The 18,213-nt window shown below is 35.5% G+C and overlaps 1 protein-coding gene across 1 annotated transcript in view; it reads left to right on the top strand.

Annotated features, from left to right (window-relative positions):
• Nucleotides 1-18,213, top strand: part of LOC125682923 (eukaryotic translation initiation factor 4 gamma 2-like) — a 35,933-nt gene that overhangs the window by 4,357 nt on the left and 13,363 nt on the right. The window contains exons 4-13 of the mRNA XM_048923491.2: nucleotides 1,288-1,412; nucleotides 1,546-1,662; nucleotides 3,140-3,249; nucleotides 8,779-8,783; nucleotides 9,371-9,384; nucleotides 9,820-9,884; nucleotides 13,818-13,955; nucleotides 15,804-15,906; nucleotides 17,365-17,475; nucleotides 17,569-17,635. Coding sequence (XP_048779448.2) covers nucleotides 1,288-1,412; nucleotides 1,546-1,662; nucleotides 3,140-3,249; nucleotides 8,779-8,783; nucleotides 9,371-9,384; nucleotides 9,820-9,884; nucleotides 13,818-13,955; nucleotides 15,804-15,906; nucleotides 17,365-17,475; nucleotides 17,569-17,635 — 855 coding nt within the window. The remainder of the gene's footprint in view (nucleotides 1-1,287; nucleotides 1,413-1,545; nucleotides 1,663-3,139; nucleotides 3,250-8,778; nucleotides 8,784-9,370; nucleotides 9,385-9,819; nucleotides 9,885-13,817; nucleotides 13,956-15,803; nucleotides 15,907-17,364; nucleotides 17,476-17,568; nucleotides 17,636-18,213) is intronic.

The following is an 18,213-nucleotide window of genomic DNA, read 5'->3' as shown; positions in this document are numbered from 1 at the left end:
TTGATATATATCAGGGGCGAGATTTTTCCTCTTTTTAAAGGAAATTCTCTTGATTTGCTCAATTTATCGAAAAATGAAACATTCTGGATTGATCAGAAGTGACAAAAAATTATATTTTTCAAGGTAGGGTTGGGTGTTTTCCTCCCTTTTTGACCAGTTTCTTCTGTTTTTCTGAGGAATCTAGTCACATCCCTGATTATATATATAAATGATGGAAAAGTTTCTAAATTTGTGTCTCGCTAAAAAACCCACTTATTCAGTAGTATGCCAGCATCCTCAGGTGATTCAGATTCAGGTTTATTCAAATCCTGGCTTAGGGTTTAATTTTTTAAAATCTTATTCTCAAATGCAGTAGTGCCAAGATTCGTCTATCAATATGCAAGCATCCCTGAATAGGGCAGACTCAAGTTTCTTCAAATCAGTGCCCTGGGGGGAGTGGGCCACAATGCAGATTCAAAGTTTGAAAGTGAGAATATATGAGGAAGAGCTTTTAACATTCGTGTTTGTTTGGTTTAAGGTGGAGCTAGAATTGGGAATAAAATTTTACATGATGCATAAATATAGGGGATCTCTACATTGTGTGGATTCAAGATGGGTTCAAAAATTTTCATACTAGGAACAAAGAGAGTAAAAATTACCTCTTTACTCCTTGTATCAAAACTTATTTTTCTATCAAAGTGTCTAACCTTTTGGCCTAACTTTAAGAAATTGTAACCTATTACATAAGGAAGGGCTTTCATGATTTTCTATATAGATTCTTTATGACAAGACTTTGTGTTACCACAGTGGTTGAGCTTGGCCTTGAAGTACATGTAAGACCTACTTTTTAAAAAAATCTGACCTATTCAATATCTCCTGAAGTATTTAAGGTAGAACTTTTATATTTTGTATATAGATTTCTAATGGCAAGACCTTTCATTTCATACCATGATCTATGTGACCTTGACCTTCTTCCAGAACAGCAAGGTCATGTTAGTCATATTGGTGTTGAGCCATCCCCCATGTTGTGTGAATTTGTAATCAGTTATGTTCGGACCCTTTGGAATTTTTCATGGGAATAAAGATTGAATAAAAATCCTTTTAAAAGTCACAGCAGCTGAACAACAGCAGGGCCAAGGTGAGCGATATGGCTCATGGTCCTCTTGTTTAAATATCCTTCTAAAGAACAGCAGAGTTATGTTTACTTGGTTGAACACTGTAGTCCTTTGGTCTCTTGTTATCATCATGATACATGTATTTACATTTTGATTTAGTATAGTTTTTGTGATCTTACTATTTATATTGTAGCATCCCAGTATATAGCTGTAGAAATGAGGAGTGAAGGAGCTCTGTGGTTCAGTAATCTCTTTATGCCAGACCAGTTCTACATTTTACCCATAATTCTTCTGTCAACAAATCTGTTGATTGGTGCAGTAGGTATAGGTTGATAAAAGGCTTGTGTTTATCTTTATTTTGAAATGTAGTTTTCAGTTTGTGCATTTTTGGAGTGGATACTGCAGGTACTATAAATATAATCTATATCAACAACTGAATTTTATTTTGTAGATTAATCTTTATGAATTAAGCACAATGAAGAAAGGAAATACGATTTCTAAAGCACTAACAGGAATGATGATGTTTTATTCCGTTGTTATATTCTCAATCAGCACACTCATGCCTTCAGTAAGTAAAGAATGTCTAATCCATTGCATTGTGTTTAGTAGTACAGCGCCTGCAGGGCCCAGCTAAAAGTCGGCCAAAGAATAATAGGCATTTTTCCAAATTCATTTCTGCATATCTTGGGAAGTATACAGAATTTCAGGATGAACTTTGGTAGAAATGTAGATTGATTTATGTATTAATATATTAGATTACAAAGTAGAATTTTATATCATTTGATTTATTGTTTTTACATCGGCTAACTTGGGTACCCTATATTTAGAGTTCTATACCTTTACTTTTTAATAGTACATTCAACCCCAAGCGATGCAATTGTGATGAATTTAAGGATTGTGTCATGCATATCTTGACTAATTTCTAATGACAAATTTGTAACCAATGATTAAGTGGATAATGGTCAGATGAAGGCACTGTAGTAGTTAGGGCTAGGTGTGTGGTCAGGGTTCGATTCCCGGTCCAACCATAGATTTTCTTCTCTCCTATACTACTGTTAGTGCCACTGACCACCCTGCACTGCATGTTGTCATGCCATGGGCAAAAAGAATCTAGATTTTGTGTTTTTGAGGATGATATACCGAATAAGTGGAATTTTTAGCGAGACACAAATATAGCAATTTTCCCATAAAATTTGGAATACATATTTAGCAAGAGCTAATTTCAGCAACTTTATAATTCCAGGAAAGATAACTATTACCTACGATATAGAATGAATTGTTAGCGATATTCAATTTTTAATTAGCACCCTAGCTAAAAATGCCAAAATTAAACCCTTGTTAAAAATTCTGCATATACGGTATTGATTGATTGTATATCGTTTAATGTCCCTTTCGAGAATTTTTCTCCCATGTGGTGACGTCACCATTGTTAGTGAAGGGCTACAAAATTTTGGCCTATGCTCGGCGCTTATGGCCTTTGAGCAGGTAGGGATCTTTATTGTGCCACACCTGCTGTGACACAGGACCTCAGCTTTTGCGGTTTCATCCAAAGGACTGCTCTATTTAGTCACCTCTTACAACAAGGGGTACTGAGGACCTATTCTAATCCAGATCCCCACGGGAAGACAAATTAAAGGAGGGAGAGAAGTACTAGTTAGGGCTGTACGGACCATGGATATTGGCCTGGATAGCTCAGTGGTTAGAGCGCCTGACTAGTAATGCTGGGGTTCCGTGTTTGATTCCCGGTCCAGCCAGAGATTTTCTCCTCTCCTATACTACAGCACTAACAGTTTTTAAGTGCAATTAATCAAAGTTCAAGGTCTCAAAGATTAAATGACAGATTTCTCAACACAATAGCTTGAGTATTGTCAATTATGGGCTTCACATTTGGGTAAAAAGGTAGGTCAACATGAAAAAAACTTATGTACTGGGTCAAAGGTCATATTTACATTAGCTTTCAGTGTGTCCTTGGATAATGATATGTTTTCTAGTTTAAGCAGTTAATGACATTTATAAATTAATGCTGGTTTATTATTATTTTTCAGTGCATTACATTTTATTGGTCAACATCAGCTGTTTGCAGTCTTGTACAACTGTTGTTACTGAGCAATCTAAAAGTACAGAGTGTCCTGGGAATTCCGGATGTGAGACATCTGTTAAACAGACAAAGCAAGAGTGAGGAAGACAAGAACAGTTCCATTAAATGATTTTTTTTCACATGCAATTAAGTTACACAATAAGTGAGAATCTTCGTTAATGTCCCTATAAGAGAAGGCAAACAAGTACAATTACATGTATGTACTATATCGTGCATTTACAGTGTTTCAGAAATATTTCATATACATGTACATGTATTAGTAAAACCTTAACTTTTTAAGAATGTATAATTATGTAAAAGATTTGGAATATATACAACTGCACACCTTCTCTCTGTTGCAATCAGTAAATATCAATGATCTTGTGAAAAAGGTGTAATCCTTCTGAATTACGAAATAAAGCTTATTCACTTACTTCTGACTAAGTGCTGTGTATATGATTCAAAGGCAGAAAGAAATTGTAAGATGTTTTAGCTCACTGGAGCTAAAAGCTCGATTGAGCTTCTCTGATCATCTCTGTTCGTATACTTTTAAGATTTTCATCTCCTTTTCCATAACTACTGGGCCAAGTTCAATCAACTTGGCACAAGTCATCATTGGGTAAAGGGGATTCAAGTTGGTTCAAATGAAGGGTCTGGTGTATCCTTCAAAGGGGAGATAATAAAGAAAAGACAAAAACAGGATGGGGTTAATTAAAAATCCTCTTAAGAACCACTAGACTCTGGGGGTAAGTGGGATCACATGGATATATAAGAAAACTCTCTCAAGAAGCACTGGGTCAGAAAAGTTGAAATTTACATGAAAGATTCCTGACATTGAGTAGATTCAAGTTTGTTCAAATGATGCCCCCTCCCGGGAGTAGGGGGGGGGGGGGGGGGGCACAACAGGGGATCTAAGTTTTACATGCAGATATATAGGAAAAAATCTTCTCAAATACAACAGGGCCATGATTAGTTGTAATATGTTTATGTTACTATTAGGCCTAGCACAGTATCAATTTAACGCAAGAAATATGCCATATAACAGTTGATCTAAACAGTGCATTATGATGTCATATTTTAATAGCTTCACTGTTTTCTTTCAAAGCAAACAATATTTATTTACTGGGATTCGAACCTAAGCCCCCTGAATCTTTAGTCAGGTGCTCTATCAAATGAACTAACTGGCCACCGGTGATCAAACCCATCTGACCGCTACATTCCTCCCTCAAATGTCTTGGCCATGGAAGACACACATCCCATTTAGAAGGACTTTTATCTGCATGTCCAGGGGTGGTGAACAGCATCAGATGTAACAGAATGGGAGAAAATGCAATGGAGCAAACTGGGATTCTAACCTGGATCCCTTGAATCTCTAGTCAGGTGCTCTACCAACTGAGCTATCGGGCTGCCAGCAATTAAACCTGGCTGACTGCTACAGTGCTTTGTGGTAAATCAAATACTTTGACATACTTGATTTTAATTTAAGGTCATAAAATAGTCATGAGTTCAATATCATACCAGTAGTCATCAGACATCTTGATAAAGTATGTGAATTTAAGGTCACATCCTGCAAAGACTTTGTTTTGAAGGGTCCGGATGGGACCAAAAGATATTTGTATTAGTACATCAACTTTTTATTGCTTGTTTTGACATTCTCTCTTGTACACTTGTTGTTACCATTAGAGCTCACTGTAGATGCAAGCATGTCCAAATGGGCAGATTCAAGTTTGTTCAAATTGTGTCGGAAGTAGGGTGGGGCCACAAAGTTTTACATGGGAATATATAGGAGAACATTTTTTCAATAACAGCAGGGCCACATCCCAGGTGCAAATTCAAGTTTGTTCAAATCCAGGCATAGTTTGGAGCCACAATAGGGATCAAAGTTTCACATAAGAATTTATAGGGAAACATCTTTTTTAAATATCTTCATCTCAACCGAGCAGGGCCATGATTTATAAGTCGTATCAATAAACAAGTATCTACAAGTAGTTCAACCGGTCATGGTAGTTCAAATGTAGAGCGTTATATACACTGTAGCTTCACCCCCGGGAGGTCGTGAGTTTGAGTCCCGCTCGTGTCATGGCCACGTCAAACTTAAGATGTAAACATACTGGTAGTCATTGCTCCTTCACCAAAAACTTGGCATTTAGAAGTGAGAATTATGGGTCTTTCAGAAATGACCTTATAAACAAAGGTCCCATATTGCGAAAGGCTTTGGTGTCTTAAAGACCCATCTCATGACCGTAGGGTTGGTGAAAATGTAGGCGGAGCCTAATCTAAACAAATGTTATTTACCTGGAGTGGCCAGGGTCTACCAAGGTGTTAATTGGTATATCCCATGGCACCCAAAGAAATACACAGAGACAGAACATGGTAGAAATCTACCTGTCCCTGCTTTTTAAAAAATATACACAGGACCTGTCTCAGGGACCTCTGCAGAGTTTCCATGGTTATAGTGTTTGAATAATGGTTATATTCCTAAGGGTAGCTGACACACAGTCTACACCCACCCTCTTTTTCTCTTTCTTACTCTCAGTCATTGACTCAATGAATAATTTCTGTTATAAATATAGAGGTATCATAAATTGATGACAAATTATTTCAATAATTAAGTTACAAATTTTAGAAATTATTGTGCAAATTATTGTTTGATTTCTGATTGTGTAATTTATAATACATGTATGTAGAGGGAAAAAAACTACAATTATATTGAAATTGCGTTGTTCAGGGGTCTTTTTAAAAACAATTGAATTACCAGAAAATAGCAGTTGTGGACAGGTCAATGTTATCAAAACTCAGGTATACTGGGCTTCCTCAAGATCTAAAGAATGTATGTAGGTACTGGCTGTTATTGTTATCAAAACACCTCTCTGGGGTAGCTCCAGACCTCAGTGACTGCAGATGTCACTCCCCCTGAGATCTATTGTTAAATGTTTGATTGACAAGCACCCTACAATTTGTGGGTGTTAACTTAGAATTGGGTCTTTAAAGAACCCCAACAGCTACAACTGTAAGCACAAGGCTAAGCATAGGTCTAAATTTGTGATACTTCACCTACAACTGGTGACATCTCTCAATATGAGTAAAAAATTCTTGACAAGATGTAAAACAAACAACCAGCAAGTAGTTCAGAATTCAGGGGGCCCTGGGGTAGGTTAATGAGGCCACAATAGGAGATCAAAGTTTATATAATTATACCCCAGTTTGTGTATCAAATTCTTTTCAAGAGTAGGAGGGTCACACTAAATTCTATGCAAATGTTTCAAACTTGTGGAGACTCAATATTTTGCCCCTAGCTGTGATGATAGTGGGGGGGGGGGGGGGGTATTGTTTTCATCCTTTATGTTTGTCAGAAACTTTAAACTTGCTCATAAGTTTTGAAGGACGAGTGATAGGGATCTCATATTTCATATGCGCATCCCTTATGACATGACCTTTATTTTTTATGACACCAAAGTTTTTGACCTTGGAATTTGACCTACTTTTAAGAAAACCTACCCTATTCAGTATCTCCTGAACTTTATGTTTTATATATTATATGACTTCTTATGGCAAGACCTTTCATTTTATACCATAATCTTTGACATTGTGACCTTGACCTTCAGAACAGCATGTTGTTTGGGTGCAAGTATGGATGGTTATGTTGGGGCCAAAATATGTTGTCAAAATTTTTCATGGGAATAAAGATTGAAAAAGATCTTTTAAGGAAATAAGTAAACAAGGCTTGTGTCATGTTTTTGTTTACATGAAGCTGATTTAAGATAACAAATAGATATCCATGTCATAACTCCTATAAGGAATTCAAAATAAAGAGTTGGTCAAACACCGACCTCTGGACATACCAGAGGTAGGATCAGGTGCCTAGAAGGACTAAGCATCCCCTACTGACCACGCGGTCACACCCGCTGAGAGGCCCATGTCTTGATCAGGTAAACGGAGTTATCCATAATTGAAGTCAGTGTGCCAGGAATGGCCTAACATTCTGTTTGAAACTTGCTAGATAGCATTTGACCCAATGATAGGTTGTATTGGCAAACTAGGTCATAATAACAGCCATAGAATTTGCAAAATGCTGGCTTTAAAAGAAATTGTAGAAACCCCTGTAACATCAACTTGTTTGTCAGTAGCCTGCCTCGATTTAAGAACTGATCATACGCAGAACAAGCTCTTGCATATCGGTTGAGAGATATAAACACCATATGTAGGTGATAATGGAATATTGCTATGTAAATATGGGAAGTTGATGATGGAGATCGAAGCTGAAATAATCCCGTTCCTCATACAGTTGAATTGTTAGTTTGCTGTTAATATCCATTTTCAATCAAATATCTAAGTATGAAGCAAATGTGGAGGACTATATGGTGTCTTTTATCTTGAGTTCACAGGGATATATCAAATTGACATATGAATGAAAATTATTATTGTTAATAGATAAAACATTGTCGCTATATCTAAATGTCAAGTTGAAGGCCACAGCAAGAGATTTTTTCTTCTTGTGTAGCAGCTTTTTAATAAAATCTGCTTCTGATCATAAGAATATAAACACATGTAAGCTAACAAAGGAGCACAATTTGTGCCCGTGAGCATTCCAACACACCAATAAAAGACCTGATCACCAAAGACTACAAAGATATTGTCAATGAGGAACTCCAGCTTATTTCTTAGTTCAACTTCCGAGTGCTTGTGCGTGGAATCAAAGTGGTGTCTAACAAAGTAATTTTTTTTAATGATTGATCGATCACTGTATATAGGAATATTTCCTTTTTCCATATTTGTTGAAGAAGCAACTGTATCATGTCACAATTGTATCGCTCGAGTTGGAATTTACTATTAAAGAGTATCTAATAGTGAATTGGAACCCAAGTGATTCTTAATTAATAGTAAATTTGAACCCAAGCAATATAATTGCCTGTGGTTAACATAACAAAGAATTGGCCGAGCTCTGTATCTCTCTTGTAACTTGAAAACTGACATTTAAAATTTTTGCTGACCATTAGAAAATATACCTAGTTAGTTAATCACTGTAAACATTAAAAATGGATCAAAAATAAAATTCGAAATTTTTTAGGTCAAATCGTGTCCAAGATCATGCCCCTTTAAGATTGTTCTATACTTATAATTGAAAATAATTATGAAGTTGTAATGTTTCTTGATAATGTATATAGGTATTTAATATACGTACATGTTAATTACAATAGTAATATTACCTTTTAAGGAATGAAAATGTAAACAGTTTTAAAATAGTTCATTTATTGGTATTTGATTACATATACCAATTAAATTCTGGTGATTTGAAGAAAAAAATGGAGCATAAATGATCATGAATAATTACTTCAAATTTTGCTCCCATTAAATTAAAGATTCTTTGATAATATTGATTAGAACTCGATGATCAATTTGTGTTTTCTGATGCACAAGTCCTGGAGGTTATAAAACTTTTACCCGCTCATACTCAAACTCAAGCCATATTTGTTTTGAGAACAACTCTGAGCAAGCTTCGAAACATGGTCGAAAACGTTTGAGCACACACACATTTGAATCGATGAATGTTTGAATTTATAACCTTCACTTTTGAGTATGAGAACGATTTCGAACACAGAGTTTGAGGATGAGTATGAAAACGTGCTCAAAAAAGTTTTATAACCTTTTGGCCTGGCAGAGGTAGTTACGATCATGAAGTGTAAGAGTTGTCGACCTTTGAGTATATTTTGGTTCTCTGCTCTTTGTTTTTTTTGCTGTATCATATTTTTAAAAACAATCTTTAAAATTAATTATTGTATATATGTAGATAAGATATACAAATTCATTTCTATTTATTTTCAACATCGTAACTACTTTTTATAAATATTTTAAAATGAAAAATATTACTCATACATTACCCACAATCCCTTGCATGTTTTTTTTTCGTCTCGAATAATTTAAAGAGTTAGGCAGTTGAGGTACAAGCATACTCTTACAAGAAGAAATTAATCATAGAAAAAGAATGTAAGTATGATTATTTTAACAATCTTATTTTCGTGGTTGAAGATTTATTACATATTTTGTGTAATGATTCTTAAAACACGAATTTAAAGCGTGAAAACGTGGGTAAATGCACGAGCTCTTTCGTGCTTCCCGTCTAGCTTGTGTAATTGCGTGAACCCACTTGTGAATATTTGTGTGGTTAAATATGGTCTCTGTGTTTACTTATCTCTTTTAGAGAAGAGAACCCAAGTATTAAGGAAAAGATGAAAATAAATCTGTTATTGTAGTAGTTTTTGTCCGTTATCTTCAAACAAAGGAATCCGTAAACAAAGGCAATTACTGAATTGGTTGATTTACATAAATATGACATCACAGTGCATTGGCTTCTTTACCGGACGTAATTTGTATAAAAGAAACACAATAACTGTAGAACAAGCGCTGTTGAAACTTTACAGAATTCAATATGAAGTTTGATATCGTAGTTTCAGACATGTATTACATTCCTGTTGTGTAGATCACCCATAGGATACATATGATGTTATCCAACACCCGTTGGATATAGATACTTCTGGTTGTTATATTTACATGTCTTTTGAAATGTACTGTAGATTGAGTGGTGAAAAGAGGAATCCCCTCTTTTTCCGTTTTTCTTTGTCCTATTTGTGTCGGACCGAGTACTGTTAGAAAACCAGCAACATTCTGGACGGACAGACAAAAGTGGGTGGTGCTTCTCCACACACCGGAGGAAGGTATGTATCATGAGGTGTGATGCAATCTTATTAAACTGATTGGTATCTTTTCAAAAGAGCAGAATATATTTTATCTCATATGCATACATTAATTCATTATAAATTCAGGTGTTCTGAACTTTAACTTTTCTAATTTAACATTTGCATTCACTTTCTAATCTTGTAGGGTAAATTTGGGGGGAAATCGGAAAGAGGATAAATTTGGACACTTGTAAATGTTTACTTCCAGATCTAAATAAATCACCAACAATGTAGACCTTATGTTGTTTGTAATCCTCTATAGAGTTTACATTTGAAAGAGTGTAGGATATCAATTATAAGCAGTATTTTAAGAAGTAACTGAAAATACTTTCTCAGTGACAAAGTAACTGAAAATACTTCCTCAGTGACATTTACCAACTGAACCCTAATTAGCTCGTTAGAGCCTACAGATCAGGTGAGGTGAGCTTTTTTGTAATGAAATTTTATCTGTTATTAAATTTTTACATTTTATCCTTCTTTTTCAAAACACTTGGTCAATTATTTAAAGCCAAACTTGGTACAACGTAGCCCTTAGGTAAATGAGGATTTTGGTTTGTTCAAATAAAGGACCATGCTCTTTTCAAAGGGGAGTTAATAGTTAGAATAGGAGAGGTAATAGAAAAAGTCATTTCCTAAAGAAAAACACTACCTTGAAAGCCAAATTTTACATGAAAGCTTTCTTATATTAAATAAATTCAAGTTTGTCCAAAGTATGACGGTCTTAACCAGGATGGGGAAGCAATCAAAATTTTAAAGTTTATTACATCAAGAAATATAGAAAGAAAAAAAATTTAAAGATCATCTCAAGACTAACAAAAATTGAAATTATCAGACTTGCTTTATTAAAATGAAAACCATGATTGAATTAAATGTTCAGTCATTTGTAAAATAAAAGTTCTAGCAAATTTGTTTCCAGATCAAGTTTCTTCACAGTGAATTTTATGTAGAAGTAAAACACACAGACATGATAAACTGCATTGGTAGCCTATTAAAGGAACAGCGATGTACTTCCTGGTCATCATGAATATCAATAATAAAATATGAACTTCGATATACATCTGAATCATTGACAGTTTTCATGAAGCAAAACTTAGTTATGTAATCATGGGAACTACATTAAGAACTTGAATCTTGAAGTGTTCCTAAATTTCAATTTCAAAGTTACAAAAATCTGAGAAAAATGGAAAGATGACAAACCAAGAAACACTGAAACTCAGAAAAAAAGCACAGTTAAAGTACATATGAAAGGAGAAAATGACTTTGGAAATTGAATTAATGCATTAAGTACATACAGACAGATTCTAAACTTGTAGATTTTTATATGTTTAATGTATTAATCTAAACAAAAATCAATAGGTCTACCACCTATGCATATGTTGAAACTTGACAAATTGTTGATTGGGCTAGGGACTAAAACTGAAAAATGGAGAGGGAGAAAAAACTTAGACTTGGACCTTGAAGACTTCATTGAAAATTTTAATCCCTGAATATCCCAGGGCTCTTATAAAGGCCACACAATAGGGGTTTAATGTTTAACATGGAACATATTAAGAAGAAGTTTATAAAAGTCTTCATTCTAAGAACTGCAAGGATACATTTCTTGTAATTAATGTGGAAGTGTATTCAAGTAGGAGATTGAATTTTCTTCATTTCATGACCCTGGAGCCAGAGTGGGTCCACAATAAAGGTTTAATATTTTACCCTTCATAAGTGTCCCTATCTTCGCTAGTCAAGGGTGATGCTCCACGGTGAAAGAGAAACGCCATGGAGCATCACCGTTAGCTAGCGAAGATGAAGTGTCTGAAACATGTTAGTCTCTATCCCTGTCTGAACAAGGTGACTCCAGTGAGCATTGTGGTCCATGGGCCTTTTTGGGGGGGATGTACAGGGATCGACATTAACGGTTCTCAGATTGCCCGAGGCAAGTGAAAACCCAGTTCGGACAAGTGAAACTCAATACACACTTGCCCGATACAAGTAATATTTTCAGTAGGAAATGTGATTATCATATTAATTGTGTTAAGCTTGATGAATATCAAATATTAGAAAGTAACGTCCAACTCCATATATTGTTGTTTTCTTTACCGAATCTCAGATTATAGTGAAGGCTCATTCTAGTACATCGTACTGTATCACCAATTGACAGAGAGAGATAGTTAGAATTACTGGTTGCAGGGTTCCAAATTACCGCTCGCCCACTCGCATTGGCGACTAAACGTTGCTTTGGGCACCCAAAATATTCGTTCTCGTCGCCCAATTGGCGACCGTAATTGTCCAATCAACATTTTTCTTTACGACCGATCCGAGTCCTATTATAATTGAAGTTCAATTTCCGGTTGAGGTTTTGCCACTTGGCGAGACATTCATGATTCCTGGGGTATCAAACCTTCCAAAATGTATTTAAACCAGAAGTTGAACAACGCAAGGGTTACTTCAAACAAAAAGAAAGCATCTGCTTTTAACCAAAGTGGAAAGAAGGGGAGAATGTGGCTCGATGACGGCAAAAAGGGGATGACGTGCTGTGTGTACAAAACATGACACGAAAGGTCCAGTCGTTGTGACAGCTTGCCCAAGTTATAAACTTGACAGCATCGTAAAGCTGAGAAATTTTGAAATAACATAAAAAGTCTGAAGAAACGTGTGTTAAAGTCAGACTCCCCGAAGATCATAAAGTTGCTAGGTTGACGAAATGAGAGAGGTATTTGAAAGAATTACGGAGAAGGAAACAGAATTTAAATATTGATATTTTAATTTTTTAAATAAATTGCAATGTGACCTGATGTTTCTTTTTTCTTGTAAAAAAAAAAAAACCCATGTTATTCAATTTCATGATATATGTGGGCTAGTGATGGGCAATCGGACCAAAAACCATAATTGATTATCGGCAATAATCGGACTCAAGTAATCGATTAATAATCGATTATAATCGAAATTGGCATTTAAGTGTTTCCCCTTAAATTAGATGTAACAGAATCATTAAATGTATGGAAACAACATTTGAATTCTTTTTTGTTTCATTTGTTCACAGGTAAATAAATCAGGATTCCAATATATCAAGTGATGGAATTTATCTATAATCTCAATGTATCAAAGATAACAGTGATAGGCTCCTTTATTTGATTGTTGAATGTCATTGTTATTACCGTCCTTCATATCTCCCGCCATTTTGTTTGCTTATTTTTGATCGGGTTTGACATACAGAAAATAAAATTTGAACAAAGTTGAAGTGATTTCCGGATTTTGTTTGGTCAACGATGTCGGCGACTTTTATTTTGTAATCGATTAGTAGCATCGTAGGTCTCTGAACGACCGACAATCGATCATCGGCGACAATCGTTTCATCACTAATGTGGGCTACTGAAATTTCATATGGGCTAACAGAATTTCTTATTCAGGGGCCTACTTGGCCCCTAAGGTATTCAGTCGAAGTTGGAACCCTGGGTTGTGGGTCTAAAATAAATCGGACAACTAAGTTTTTCATTTGAACAAGTAAAACTTCAAGTTTACTTGCCCAAAGGGCAAATGTGGGGAAAAGTTAATGTCTATCCCTGATGTATTATGTTCAACATCACCATCTTAAAATGTGAATTTATTTTTGTGTCTACTATTACATTTATAGAAAAAAAAATTAAAAATGAGAAGGAAGGGGTTGAATGTGGTGGAAACCTCTTTAGTAGAGAGTGTTTCACTGAGGTAATCAGCTCAATGTTTTAGTGTCAGCAGTTGACATTGAATTAACACATTGATATCAATCTGAATTTGTTGAAATAAATTGAAGTGTTTAACATTTAGCCAGATTCACCCAAGATCCATTCTTCCAAATACATACAATGGAAAATTATCTTAGCTGTTGTCAAAGGGAATTGTATGAATGGTTTTTAAGAATAATCATTTTACTCGTCATCATTACAGGGACGAGAAACCACCCCAATTTTCTGGCCAGGGTGCTTCGGCACTTTCAGCTTCTAGATGGGTTCCTCCCAGCACACTCAGAAGAGATGCTCCTAACCACGATGAACGCACTGATTTTACCTTTCGACGAGTCAGGGGGTGAGTATGTTATACTTCCTTTGCTGAAGCCAATTTACACATGCTTTATGCAATCTTTCATTCCTCATGGCTTTGTGTCCTGGACATGGCAAAATTACTTGGGATGCAAGAAAATAACCAATAAAAAGAAGAAAAACAGGAATCAGTGGGCGTGTACGTGGACAGCAGTAAAACCTAAGACTAAAACATTGATCTTACTGGCATTTACGTAACTCGTCACAGTGTCTCTGGTAATTGCCTGCACAGAAACCATGAAGTACACTGTTGGTGAACTGATAAGAGGGGTAGCTAGACTGCCATGTTTGCCCAAGACTCCCATGCCGTTAATTAGATTGTTTAACTATTAGTTTGTGTTACTAATTTTACCAATGACTTTGAGCAATGATAATGATCATTATTTTTGGATGGTCATTCCTGTTAATAAATTTTAGTTATGCAAACACACACAACTTGTTGAATGGCAATTAATGCATTAATGATGTTGTAAATGGTTTATATAAGTAGCTAATTGTAACTATTGAACTCTTAACTACTGGTAAAAAAAATGTTACAGTTGTCTAATTGCTACAATGGTAAATATATCTCATAAAATCAAACTTATGAGGATGTGACTAATACCAGTAAAATGTACACAAATAGAAAAACTAAAAAAAATTAATTTCAAAAAGAAATAGATTTAGGGAAAGTTCATAGTATATGACTTAGTATAGTTTGAGAAAAATTAGATAAATCATGATGCATTTGAATCACTGAATAGGATGATCACCGTGGCGTCGGTGGCCTAGTAGTTAGACTGTCAGACTCTCGACCGAAAGGTCGTGGGTTTGAGTCCTGGCCGCGGCAGGGCCGACGTTGTGTCCTTGGGAAAGGCACTTTACATGAATTTCCTCACTCCACCCAAGTGTAAAAGGGGTACCTGGCTATAGACATTGAACGATATTGTTAGAATGTTAGTGCTCTAGTGCCTGTAATGGCAGCTTGCACTGTATGCCTCCCAGGAAGCTGAGAAAGTTCTAGATTGATATAAGGTCTGCCAGGGAAATAATGTATTGTAAAGCGCTTTGAGCAGCATAAGCTGCGCTATATAAAACCAATCATTATTATTATTATTAGGATCTTCCATTTGATGGTTGGTTCTTTTTGGATCAGTTTTGTTTCTCTTTGGTTAGAAAAATATAGTACACATTTCCTTTCAGTAAAATGTCAATCTTATTAAAATTAGTTGTTTTGGATCTAAACAGCTAATTTTAATTAGATTAAGTAAAACGGATCCCCAATAGTCATCAAATAGTGGGGTATTGTTGAAATTTATCCCTTCAACATGCGTATCTCCTGTACGGGAACATTTTGGTACATGTATTGTGTTAATGTTTAGATTGCAGACCCTGTAGCAATAAACTAATTGAAAGCAATAAAATATTGAACTCTATTGATAAATATTTACATGATAGATATTCATTGTATATTATGGAATCGATTCATGTCAAATCATAAAGCCTAAGGTGCTGGTAAATTTCGCTGAAGTGAAAACCCCTTTTGAATACTACATGGTATTCACTTTCAGGAATCATCCATATATTCCATGATGGTCTGTTGCTAGGACCCAACCTAACATACTTCATTCTGCAGTGTATGGTGATGCAGATCTGAGAGAACTTAACCATTCCTCTCTGTCATCTAGTCTGTCATTACAGGTGTTATTTCTATGTCATCAGCACCACTCCATGTAGTACATGAATTCTTGGAGGGGGTCTCTTCTGACTGTCAGAGTCAGTTTTCTAGTTTTAATTTTGTTTTGTTAATATACAATCATCACAATGAGCTTACTCCATTCTGTTCTCTTTTCAGAATACTTAACAAACTTACGCCGGAAAAATTTGACAAACTAAGTTTAGAACTTCTCAATGTAGGAATTGAGTCCCAAGTTATCCTGAGAGGAATTATTTTGTTGGTAAGTAGAATGTGCATCATAATAACACTATATATGATCAGAACTTTCTCGAAATATTCATCATTGATATCATGTTAGCAGTTTTTAGCTTACCTGAGCTTTTCTAATCACTCTCTTATGTCTGTCTGTCCATCCATCTCTTGTGCTGTCCATTGTTCTTTAAACGTTTTACATTTTTATCTTCTCCAGAACCACTGGACCAATTTCAATCAAACTTAGTACAAATAGTCCTTGGGTGAAGGGGACTTCAGTTAATAATCAAATGAAGGGCCATACATGGGGATATATTGGGAAAATCTTTCAAATCTTCTTAAGAATCACTGAGCCAGAAAAGTTGAAATTTACATAAAAGCTACGTGACATAGAGCAAATTCAAGTTCGGGTCCACAATAGGGGATCAAAGTTTTACATACAGATATATAGGAAAAAATATTTTAAAATTCAACGTTTTTTAAAAATAAAACAAAACATTTCACCTTACTTGTGACCTCGGAGTTTAACCTACTTTTTAGCTCACTTTAGCCAAAGGCCGATAAAAATGTGTCTGTTGGCGGCATAAACTTTTCACATTTTCATCTTCTCTATAACCACTGGGCCAATTTCAACCAAACTTGGCACAAAGCATCCTCGGGTAAAGGGCTTTCAAATTTGTTGAGATGAAGGACCATGTCCACTTCAAAGGGGAGATAATCACAAAAATAGGGTGGGGTCATTTAAAAATCTTCTCAAGAACCACTGGGCCAGAGGAGCTGAAATTTACATGAAAGCTTCCTCAAATAGTGCAGATTCAAGTTTTTCAAATCATGGCTCCCTGGGGTAGGTTGGGGCCACAATAGGGGATCTAATTTCTACATGCAAATATATAGGGAAAATCTTTTAAAATCTTCTTCTCAAGAACCACTGGGCCAAGAAAGTACAAATTGACATAAAACCTTCCTGACATTGTGCAGATTCAAGTTTATTCAAATCATTGCCCCCAGGGGTAGGATGGGGCCACAATAGGGGATCAAAATTTTGCATGCTAATATATAAAGGAAATCTTTAGATTTGGGCCAAGGTGAGCAATGTGGCCCATGGGCCTCTTGTTTTTATAGATTTCTTTTGGCAAGGCCTTTTATTTCATGCTTCGTGACCTTGACTTTCTCCAGAACAGAAAGGTCTAACATCGTTAGTTACACTGGTGTTGAGGCTTCACCATAGGTGAATTCATGTTCAGTTTTGTTGTGACCCCTTGGAGCTAGGTTGGGGCCACAATCAAAATATAGGGTGAAAATTTTTCATAAGAATAAAGATTGGGGGTAAAATCTTTCAAAAATCACAACAGCTGAACAACAGCAGGGTCAAGGTGACTCTGTGAGCGATGTGGCCCATGAGCCTCTTGTTAATGTTTTAACACTGAAATGTGTCTGGTATGAAGTACACACACTCTATTTGTGCATGCTATCTGATGTTTTATAGATATTTGAAAAAGCCCTTGATGAGCCGAAGTATAGTTCTATGTACGCACAGTTATGCCATCAACTATGTGAAGACGCACCAAACTTTGAACCAACCTCATCAAACATCACAGTACGTTTAGTAATCTAAAATTGTCATTATAATTTACTTGAAATTTGGATAGTTATAATGTGGCTATTTTGTATTTGTTATTCATCATTGTAGACCTTTAGACGACTTCTTTTAAACAAGTGCCAGGATGAATTCGAAAACAGATCCAAGGCCACTGAAGGTATTATATTCAACAAGTTTGAAATCTCCTGATAATGTCTTATTAATTAAAAATAAAGTGATTGATACCTCGGCTACAGTCGTAAAAATTAGCTTCAGAATAGCAGCTATTGATATCCCAGAGCTGAAGTTTTTTATTGAGTCGATTCGCATAGCAAGCCTTGGCATTGGACCTTTTGTTGCAGATTGCCCTCTTTACACCTGTTACAACCTCTCTCATATAATTTGCCTGTATCTAATGGCTATATTTGTGCAATTGTTTTGTTTCAAGTAATCACCATCACACATTGAAATCAATACATTTTGTAATTGACTAGTTTGTGAATATCATAACCAAGTTTGTTTTTTGTTGTTGTTTTTTTTCCAAATTTTCAAGGAAAACAAAACTTCACCAACTTTGTGATGTCTTATTCTAAAACAGAAATCAATTCAGAGGAAAATAATTTTTTGATTTTGCTTTACAGTATTTTAATTAGGAGATAACTGAATTTCAGAGAAATCAAGGAACATTTAAAATTCAGAGCTGCAAATGGCTGTTGTCGTATGTTGTCCGTTATCATCAAGGCAATGTGTTTTAAT

This window comes from Ostrea edulis, chromosome 6 (genome assembly GCF_947568905.1).
Source record: "Ostrea edulis chromosome 6, xbOstEdul1.1, whole genome shotgun sequence".
Lineage (NCBI taxonomy): Eukaryota > Metazoa > Mollusca > Bivalvia > Ostreida > Ostreidae > Ostrea > Ostrea edulis.
This window is presented reverse-complemented; position numbering and strand designations above follow the sequence as displayed.